We start from the raw sequence: 11084 nt of genomic DNA, 5'->3' as shown, positions 1-11084 counted from the left end.
AGCTTTTATGTATTTTTGTTGTGTTTCTATGTATTTGTATTAATGTTGTGCCTCTATATACTGGTGAAATTTCTATATTATTTGTGGTTTTTCTTGTATATTTTCTTTGTTTTCCATATACTTATGTTGGGTTTTGTTGTACTATATTGTGTTATTATATGCATGTCAAATGTGTAATTTTAGAGGAAACCTTATCCAATCACTCTTTTTTAAGGTTAAATTGGTGTTCAGCACACATAATTACTTAAGCGATGACTATTATTATTTCGAACACAGAAACTTTGTCAAAATTTGTTGTTTAGTGTTATTGTTACAGTTGACACTCAATATTTTATGAACCCTCCATTTTTATGAACTTATTTTCTAGTCCCAAACAATATACTATTTCTTCAAAGGGTTTCCAATAAATGAATCTAATTTTTAACATCTGTATAGGTTCGTAACAACAAGCAGCGACTGCACTATTTTTCAGATAATATAGCTTAAAGCATTAAGAATCGTTAGGACCCATCCAAGAGTAGATTAAAATACAGTTTTATGGATGTTTATATGTGAACATAGTCATTTAAAAATCAAATAACAAAATGTGTAGCATATACTTTATTTCACACTGGTCACAAAGTACAAAATGAATTTTTTTTCTTTCAAATATTAGAAGGAAAAAAGTCAGCATACATGCACTTGATAAAGACAACGTAATTACTAGGTATATTAAATTAGAAAAAGGAAATTGGATTTAAATCTATTGAGTTATAAATTCATTATTTTGTTTATTGGTCACCTTTAGCCCCATTTTTTTATGAGATTAAATTGTTAAAATATTTGCTAGTGTTAAAACTTACAAAACTTTGTTCAGTACAAAATGCACCATAATGTACATCACCGACATATATATACCAACAGCAAATTTAATGATTTGTTTTTCAATCTCATCACAGTAATTACTTTAATCAAATGCATATAATTATTTATTGTGCCTGTATGTTCATAGAAAGTGAATTGTTGGAATTCTACTAGCATCGTTACTATTTAAGGAAATATTTAACTCTCTTGTTTATTTGTTTATTAAACATTTCATTGCGACAGAACACGTCTCTCATGTCGGACATTCTACTATATAACATCTTAATTTTGAAGATTTTCTTTATATATATTTCTAAAACAAAATTGCCTGTGGTTGTATATAATTATTGTTCACAGACATCATTTTTAGATATCAAAAGAAGAAAATAAATTAGTCTTCACAATACATATATACTTGTATGTGTGAAAACATATCTTTTGAAAGAGTGCAATATCTCTGAAATTCTGTAATTTAGTCTCGCTGCATTTTCAGAAATTGACTTGCCATTCATCACAGAACACGTGCTGACTTTAATGGGCTCTCTGTGAAAGTATAGTGTTGAACAAACTTTCACCAGAGCTAAATTTAAAATGAATCAGAAAGAATATCCTGGGTTAAATTTTGACATTTCAATATTTTCTCACTTGACACAGTCAAAGTGTTTACATGAATTTTGAGTATGGGAAATATGGATGAATAGTGTTAATCGTAACAGTTGGTTATATATATTTCTCGATTGAGACGTACAAAAGAACAAATTATATTTAAAATAGATAAAAACATTGAGTTATTGAAAAACATCACTTTTTCTTACACGCAAATACTTCCAAAACTGGATTTTTTTTCACTCATTAAAAAAACTTAAATCATTAACCCTTGGAGTGCTCCCATCATCCACAAATGATGAGCAAGGTAGCCTGCTCAATCATCTTGTGATCTGAATTATTTTTCTTTTTTATATGAAGTTCTTAAAATGACATATAGATGGCGTATGCATATATATTATTATTTCTTTATTCTCTAACAGATTTGCTTGTGTGTGTGTGTGTATTATGTACTGGGTGTAGATTGTTCAGTAGTGGTAGAGTCCCTGCATGCCCTAATCAATATTTTGCTGGAGATTGTATTTGTGTGAAGCCAGATTCTCAGATTGTATTATACCTCTTTTTTTTTTATTGTATTATACGAGGAAATCTGTACGAAGCGGAACGTCAAGAGACTGAAATAATATTTCAGTTTAGCCAGGTTTCCATTTTACAAAGGTGTGCATAAAAACGTTAATCAATGAAGAGACAATTTTTTGATTCCATCAAAAAAAGACAGGTTTTTGTTTCAAACATTGTCCATCTAAGACAAATTTCACTCTATTTGCAATGTATCATTATTTGTTTGAGTGACATTTGAGTTTTATCTTTCAGAAAAGACAACTGATAAAAAGGAAATTTTTTTTGCACTGCCGTTTTGAGAAGCATTTCTCAAACTATTCCCGCAGCCTAATGATTAAAAAAATTTGACACAACCTTGATTGCTTCATTTTCACAAAAAAAAAAATTGAATGTCCCTGCTCTCTATTTTACATTATTTTTCCGCACATTCACTTTTGTAGACAAAATATAATTATTTTTTTTTTAATTTTTGCTTAATAATAATGATAAGAACGGCAAGTTTTGCATTGTCTGTCTTAATTTGATTTTTCTTACTTTGTAATATTGATTCAAGGAAAAGAAATACGCTAATTTTTTGAATTTTGTGTAAGGGTAACGTAATCTGTGATGAGAAATAAAGTTAGATTTTTAGAATAACATGCATGCATGGAACACCACATTTATACTTGGAACACTGCACGCATACAGACATCGGTATTCATGCAGGAAATAGAATGAGATGCTTTGCATCTCTCAGAAATGGCAAATGATTCAAATGAATCGATTGATTGCCTCCGTCGAATGACAGTGGCATTATCTATGAAGAGGAGAACCGTGATTGCTCGATGTCAGCCTCTTTATATTTTTATCTTCCGCGCAGAGAGATGTGGTACTCGCACCAGGCGTTTTCGCCATCAAAGCTTTTACGATCCAGGGGTCAGTCTTGAAGCCTTTACAGAATTCCTCTCGGCTAATTTTTCCATCACCATCCTGAAAAAGAACATAGACTTACTTATACATTTTCAATCCAAAAGAACAGAGTTTGAAAATCATACTATTTCAGATGCAAAAGAGGTATCCCCGTAACTATCGGACCACTCTAGAACCATTCTGAAGGCTATGCAACATGTATTATCAGGGCCGCAACTAGGAGGAAGCAGAAGTGTGGTATAGCGGACGCTGGATTAGAAGCTGGTGCTGAATTCGCCCTTTAATAGCTCCTTCAACATTATACGGGGGCGCCAAAATGCGTACTTGCCCCGGCTGACAAAGCATCTAGTTGCGGCCCTATATATTATATACGAAGGCTAAAAAGTAAGTGGTGGGGGTCTCTTCTTCCCCCCCCCCAAAGTTAAAAAATTCATAAGACATCATGGAGGAATATAAAACTAATTCATAGCTCCATGATAAGAAATGCTATTCAAGTGATTCGCGTTGACGTAGAATGTCACTAGCTGCTCAATCATATTCGCCGTTTGTACCTCGTCTTCTGTCTTGTCATTTACTGAGAAACATATTAAAGGTTTTTTTTTTTTTAGAACTACGTTTTACTTCCGATGGTTTCCGCGAATGCACATGTAAAAGGCGGATGACATGCAAACGTTTCACTTGTTCTTTTCTATCAAGAACAAGATCATTTGATCATTTTTGTCGCACCACTGTCATTTTCTGCATTCGTGGGCTAATTAGACACGGACCTACAATTTATTGCCTATTCCGAACGTCCGTTTTTTTTGTACTCACCGAGAAGTTGGTGCGCTAACCCCTCGATGTGGATACTCCCTGCGATAGCAACCACCTTCTGTGGTGATGTCGACGTTTCTGTTGTACCCCTGTGTCAGGATAGTTTCTGACAAGGACGAACTGGGTATCAAACTCGCGACACCTCTAAACATCCTTTGGTACTTTAGGCGAGTATGTTATCGACCTGGTCTACCGCGCCCCTTCAATAATGTTTTTTAAATCACAAAATGATCAAGAACAAGACAAAAAAAATGGGGGTAGGCTGTGCCATAGACGCGACAGCAAGTTTTGACGTTAAAACCAGGCTCGTAACTAGTCGGGCCACCGCGGCACTGCCCGAATCGGGGCCCCACAAAAATTTACACTTATTTTGCATAATAACTCTTTTAAGGAGGCCTTCCCCTCCCCCAAGGAAAATTCGGCCCCGAGAACGCACACTGCGGTCTAGGAACTTTGATTCCTTTTTTTTTTCATAGTTTTTTTTAAACCTTTAAGTTAAATGTGGTTCATTATCAATGCTGGCACGTAACCAACTTCTGGTTTACTTTGCCCTAGCCCGTAACTAGACTAGACCAACCTGGGGACCTGGTAGATCCGTAACTGAGCTGGGGGCAACCCGGGCTCCAAGCCGAATCATAAAAATGTAAACTTTGCGTAGTAGCTCTTTTAAGAGTGGGGCACAAGGAAAAGTCTGCCCCGTAGAGGCACACTACGGCCCTGGTTAATTACGTTTTTATTTTTTATACCTTTCTTTGGTAGGTACTGACATGATGAAGTTGGTATCATCGGATTTGTCTTTGAAATAGCTAACAGACGATACCTATAGAGATGGATGATGATTTTTTGCTCTGCTAAGATACATCAATAGGCTTTTTGGATATTATGCCGAAGTAAAAAAGGTAACAGGAAAAAAGTATCATTTCTCTCCACCTGAAATCGAACCCAGGACCACTTGCATACCGGTCCTGAGTTCGATTTCCGGTGGAGAGAAATGACACTTTTCCTGTTCACCTCAGCATGATATGCAGAAAACCTATTGATTTCAAGACGATACCTATTTTGTCTATCGTGTGTTGTTGCAGGTGGTCTGTTGTGAGGATGTCATGTTGGGTCAGTGTTTCTAAAACTTTTAGTCTTTGCGATTAAATTTTCCATAGAAGTTTCGATAGTGATGAATAGTTGATTCTCATATGTCGTTAAAGATACAGCAGATTTTGTATAGTTCAAACACCATTGCAGCCTCAGACGGTTGTGATGGTCAGAGGTGTCAAAGATAGTGCAGCAGTGAATGCAACAAAAAGTTCCCTGCTGATACAGATGACGTCGAATTTTACGATTTGACAGAGGCTGTGCAACTAGAGTTTGCTATTAGTTTCACTGCTGTATTAGTCAATAGTATTGCAAGGAAGGGGAGAAAAATGTTTTTGTTAGGGGCCATTCAAGTATTACGTAAGCAGATTTTCAGCCATTTTTGACCCCCCTCCCCCCCTTGTCATCAAAAGTCAGCAAATCCTAAACCCCCCCCCCGATGCTGACGTAATACTTGAATGATCCCTTATCTATAAAAATGCACCGCTATAAGTATAAGATAGCCGAGATTTTAATATGCTCTTACTGTGTCTAACTTGGCGAATAATTCATCAACACGGCGTTCAGCAGCATTCCTTTCATTACTTCCACTGGCACCAGTTGCTGCTTTTTCTTCCTTCCCATGCATCCGATGAATCGCTTTAACGATGTCCAGCATCTCCGATTTGCTCACGTAGCCGTCGCTGTCGTAGTCATACAAGCTAAAAGCCCCTAAAATGAAATTAAACTGATACAATTTTTACCGTCATATGAATTATTCAATCTTACGGTGTCTGTTATATGCATTTGCTTTTGGTGATATGTATATACGAGAGGGATTCAGGAGCTTAAAATTTGCAAAAGGGAACATTTCCACTTTTTTTCGAAATGCTCTTTTTAACGGTTCTAGAATCTTCGGATGAGTTCTGCCGGATTATACAACAGGGTTTATTCGAACAGGAATATTTTTGGTAGAAGTTGCAATGTATAAAGTTGGTCGTTTCTACCAAACTCTGGCATAATCACCTCGTTCATTCACTTCGGTATTTTTCATTCAAAAGAGGGAACATAACAAAACGGTTGCCCTACTAGTGTTAAAGGGATTTTTTTTTTTTTCAAAACGGCACATTTTACATAAGCGCTTTCAAAGTCGCATTTTACAGTAGAACCTCTCGATAACGTACACCCATAGGACCGAAAATTTTGTCTGCTGATGAGGAGTGTTCGTTAATGGGTAGTAAAATACAATGAGTAATGTGTTGACGTGTTTAAAAAAAAAAAATGTCCGTTATGGGCGGTTCCACTGTAGAATGATCGTGTTACTTACAAGAAGAGAGTAAAGGTACCTTCCTTGGCTATACAGGTGAAACCTGGAATCGACAGGTGGCATAGAAATTTCCAATTTTTCAGACTTAACCAGCTTCAATTTTAATCAAATCATTTTCAATAATTTTCTTTCAAAACATTTTTAGATTTTTTTTACTACATTTCTAAAATTTAAATGTCGATAACTCCCTTGAATTTTGGCCAAGAAACATATTTAAATATTCTTATATTACTCCCGTATGTTAAATATTGAACTATTTTCCATTTTTGTAAAGCGGCCCATTCCAGAGAAAAAAATGTTTTTTACTTCTACTGTATAAATTTAGTAATTTTGAAAATGTTCCCGTATGAAAATAAGCTCTTCAATTATGTGATAACTTAACAACTCACGATGAAAAATTAAGTTTGATCTAAACAATTAATACTTCATTTTGACGGTCCAGTTCAAAAATACAACTTAAAATTCTGTCACATTTACTTCCAGTTGATTCACATTCAGTTCCATAAAGATTTAATTGCAGTGGAAAGAGTATAAGCAGAGTTGAAAGTTGTTGCCGTTTTTTGGAATATGTAGAGGCATTTTCTACCGTTCTTATGGCATGCAAAACTCAAAAATGCAATTTTCTCAGTTGTTGCTTTTTAAAATTGGGCCGTCGATTTCATCTCATTGAATAAATTGAAGCAAACTTTACTTACAATTTAGTTTTTCTTGTACGGATCCTTTTGTCGTAATTGATATAGCGAAGATAAACTCTTTGAAAGAAATCACCCCATTCTAATAGGCAATTGAAAAAAATATTTTTTAAATTCATTGAAAACACTCAAAATAACGTTTAATAAACACATTCATACAAATATTTTTAATGTTTCCCCATCGATAACATTAATTTTGTCTAGCACGATAACGCATTCAAGGGCTCATTTGAACCGGGATCCATCACTTAAATTCAATTGTAAATTAATGCGAAGTCACCTTTGTCTGAATTAACAAAAACTCTAATCCAAAATTGTTGAGCTGAAATAAGCCAATGGTTGGTGAACTAAACATTACTTTCTGCTGTAATAGATTAGGCGCTTTGGTCCTATTGCATAGCTACGATCATTGCTCTCTCGATTGCAGTATTATTTTTTTTATGGGCCACCTTCTGGGCATTTCGTACGGCTGTACGCGACTGCTATTGAAACCTCTGAAGACCTTGTCCCAAAAATCAATGCAGTTAACGTGTCGTATCGCAGTGTTTGCAACGCTTCATAATCGACCACAATTTCAGCGACGAAAAAAGTATTTTAGGTATATTCTATCATATCCTCAGAGTTTGCACCAAGAGTTTTGAATACCCCGAATGTAGTATCATTTAGTACATGCAGTCTGTAAATGCTCTATATAAAGTGTAACGAGTGTAGAATTACCTTATCTATATCGAAGACGTTGAAAACGTAATCAACGAATCTTGTCGGATCTCCAGAGGGAAAGAACTGACCATAAATTTGTTTGAATTCCTGATAATAAATAAATACTATGCATGTAACACATAAATATCAAATGAAAAAGACAAAAACACACACAATATGTTAATATATAATTCAATATTGTTTCCTTAAAAAAAAAACGTGATATTGGTTTTTTTTCATTGTATTTAAAATGAAGATATTTTTTCAATTTAATAGACATACCTGTACTTTTGTCAGGCCCTCCCGTGGCTTTAGAAAATACAATGGAAATGGTATACATTGAGTATATGTTCTTTGCCTCTTCCCGCCCCCCCCCCCCCGGAAAAAATTGAAATGACGGGCCTGACTTTTGCATTTGAGAGATTATTCAGTTTTTTTTATATCAAACTCCAAATAAACTGTAAATGTTATTTACCTCTTTTGTCATATACCCTGAAGGGCAATCTTGAATAAAATCTTTATACCTTTAAAAATAAAAACACATTTAGTAATTTATGAAATTTCACTGTGCAAGAAAACGTGATCAACCTTGCTAAAGAAATCAATTGATAAGAATAGAAAAATATATAACCTTAAATGATACTTACAGTTTCCTCAGTTGTTTTTCGTTATCTGAGCAGCATGGAAAACAGAAAAGTTTCAGTTATTCATCAACAGTATGTGAGAAACTCTAGATTATCGGGTACAGCTTTGGAGTTACAGTAGTTATCAGTTTTTGGGTTGTGTGCGAAATTAAATGTAAGAAAAAAAATCACTTTAAATATAAACATTTCTATATTTCATGGTAAATAATTGCAAAATAAATAAAATAACATGAACATATCTGTTTGATGAGAAACTAAAAATTCAGCATTCGATAAAATTATTAATCAAAATTCTGAAATTCGAAATAAGGTTCTGATTCGAAAATTATCAGTGGTTACTCTTGCAGTTTTTCCCTATAATAAGTTATTTTTTGCTGTGGATGTGTGTTTAGAATAAACGAGTGAAGCAATTATTTATTGGAATGCATTTGCTACTGAAAATTTCAAATTTAGCGGAAAATATATATACCAAGTTTTATTGATAATTTTGTTCAGTTTTTAAGAATTCAATTGATTTTATTCAGTGTTTTTTTTTTGTAATGATTCTGCTTGAATCATTTTTAAGAAACTGAAAAGGATAAACGTGTTCGAATTTCGAACTCGAAGAAAAATTATGTATCACCTCGGATATATAAATGAATTTTGCCATAATAAATATCAATGTCTTGAAAAAAAGTGTGTAATCAGTCATCTGAATAATACATAATCAATGTATTCAGATAAAGAGGTAACGGTGCCTATATCAGAATATCAAGTCAATAAGACGGAAGATAAACACAACAGGCAAGCAGTCCATCTCAAAAGTTCAGACATTATAGATTTTTAACTGCGCCGCGGATACCATTTTTTTTGCTTGTGATCAGAATGCAAAAACCTACCTTAAACTTCTGTCACTGTCGACGAAAATAAGTTTTGGATTTTTTATATTCGAAATTTTGAAAAATAGCTGTCTCATAAGTTTAGAAAAACTACAACTATACTAACGAATTTCGAAGATCTCGTCTATATGGCGTATCAGAGACATGATGGTATTAAAGTGGAAAGCTATCGGATTGATTGTCATTTAAAAAATGCTGAAGTCGTCGCATATTTTGTACGATGAAATTCTTCGAGTACTTCTTTCGAAAGCAAAAAGAAATTCTGTAAAAGCTATTGCTTTAAGCAGGTCGAAAACAAGTGTCGGACGTGTATTGACCCAACGTGTGTCCTAAAAACCAAAACAAAACCTGGTTGTGGTAGGCAACGCAAGTATAAGTTTACGCGAAAACAAACCGTTGGAAGATTGGCTTCAAAGCAAAAAATGACCTTGCGTGAAATTATGAATGATTCATCCTGGAGTGAAAATTTCAACAGATACAGTTCATAGACAGATGAGAGAAGCTTGTATTTGATTCATAAAAGAGTGGTTAGGAAATCGCCTGTCACAAGGCAGCACCAAAGATAGGTGGAGAAGAGAGACTGAAATGGGCATGAAATCGTATGCTTTATGGAGACAAACAGCTTGGTATCATATTTAGTGATGCAAAAGAAATGAAACTCGCATGTTCCAGACGGATGTTTTTAGCAGACAGTAAGGTGGTACGGGCAGCATTTGCTTCTAACAGGCTTCATTAACTTTTGAAATTGGTCGACAAAACTCTGATGCTTAAAGGAAATCCTCGAGAACTATTTGCTACTGATTGGGGAAGATTTAAGAGGACCAAACTTGACATTTCAACATTATAACGTGTCTATTCAAAGATCTGTTGCCACAAAAAAGCTCTTTAATCGCGAAAATTTATCGGTTTTAGACTGGCCATCGATGAGTCCTGACCTGAATCCTATTAAAAATTCATGGGGGATACTTACGGTAAATGTGTTTGCAAATGAAATACAGTATTCGACTGTTGATGACTTGAAGAGATCTATCGAAGAAGCATGGTACAGTTTTGATGTTGAACCCTACAGAATTTAATTAGATGCATGGAGGATATTGTGTTTGAGGTTGTCAGAAAAAATGAAAAGTCTATTAGCGCTATTTAAAGCTTGTAAGTCTAAATCTTCTCTAAACTTTGGAGAACAATTTTTTGTATTTTCGATACTATAAATATTTTAAATGTTCTTTCGTAGATTTTTTCTATAAATGTAGAAATGCTTTAGTTATTATCCATTAAAAGGTGCTAATTTTTTTTACTCTAATTTTTCTTGTTATTTTAAGAAAAATGCATCTACACCTTTGAGACGGATTGTATGTTACGGTAAATGTGATAAATCCGGTTATGCTTAATCACCGAGAGTTTTGTTAAATTTGATAAATTTCCCTAAATTTATCACTTTAACCGGCGATTATGCATAGTACCCAAGCGTCGCGTCGTCTATATGATACACTATACATGATAATTCATACATGTATTGCATCATTATATCGGGGTGCGATCATAAAATTTGCTATCATTATATCGGGGTCCGACTATATTCGTCACACATATTAGACTCGTTTGGAATTTTTTTCATATTTACCAATTACACTTGGGTATTATTCATATGCACAGATAAAGCCGATAAATTTCAAATGCCGTAAAACCTGTCTTCAACGGAATCGGAAGGGGGCCGAGATTTTTTTCCGTTGACATAATGTGTTAAAATTATGTAACGATCTCGTATGTAATTGAAATAGAATGAAAATAAATTAATTGAAAATAAAGTAAAAATAATTTTAAAAAATAGATAAAATGAAGTAATGTACATTATTTACTCTATAATTATACTAAATATTTAGGTTTTCACAGCATCTGTATAAAACGTCATCCTGCGCTGCTCTTGACGACATTTACGTTCTTCTCGACTTTCTCTAAAATTATAAATGAGGGTGTCAACATCTGTTATATCAGTTTCATTTTGTACATTGTCGTTTTTGTTTATGTAATTCTCAGCGTCAGGGCC

At 34.2% G+C, this 11084-nt stretch overlaps 1 protein-coding gene across 2 annotated transcripts in view; it reads right to left on the bottom strand.

The window, feature by feature from the left end:
* Nucleotides 1–585: 585 nt before the first annotated feature.
* The window catches only part of LOC149080600 (uncharacterized), a 48996-nt gene continuing 38497 nt past the window's right edge, over nucleotides 586–11084 (bottom strand). Inside the window, exons 2-7 of one of the 2 annotated variants that reach the window (XM_089239751.1) lie at nucleotides 8166–8266; nucleotides 7994–8042; nucleotides 7537–7626; nucleotides 6823–6901; nucleotides 5348–5532; nucleotides 586–2979 (exon numbers count right to left, since the gene is read on the bottom strand). In XM_089239751.1, coding sequence (XP_089095877.1) covers nucleotides 2803–2979; nucleotides 5348–5532; nucleotides 6823–6901; nucleotides 7537–7626; nucleotides 7994–8005 — 543 coding nt within the window. In that variant the 5' untranslated portion in view covers nucleotides 8006–8042; nucleotides 8166–8266 and the 3' untranslated portion in view covers nucleotides 586–2802. The remainder of the gene's footprint in view (nucleotides 2980–5347; nucleotides 5533–6822; nucleotides 6902–7536; nucleotides 7627–7993; nucleotides 8043–8165; nucleotides 8267–11084) is intronic. The other variant, XM_089239750.1, reaches the window with a different exon arrangement.

The sequence above is a fragment of the Pholcus phalangioides genome, unplaced genomic scaffold (genome assembly GCF_987345545.1).
Source record: "Pholcus phalangioides strain wild (caught in Gottingen) unplaced genomic scaffold, Ppha-v1.0 ptg000011l_1, whole genome shotgun sequence".
NCBI lineage: Eukaryota > Metazoa > Arthropoda > Arachnida > Araneae > Pholcidae > Pholcus > Pholcus phalangioides.
Note: the sequence above shows the minus strand (reverse complement) of the source record. Positions and strands in the feature narration are given on the sequence as shown.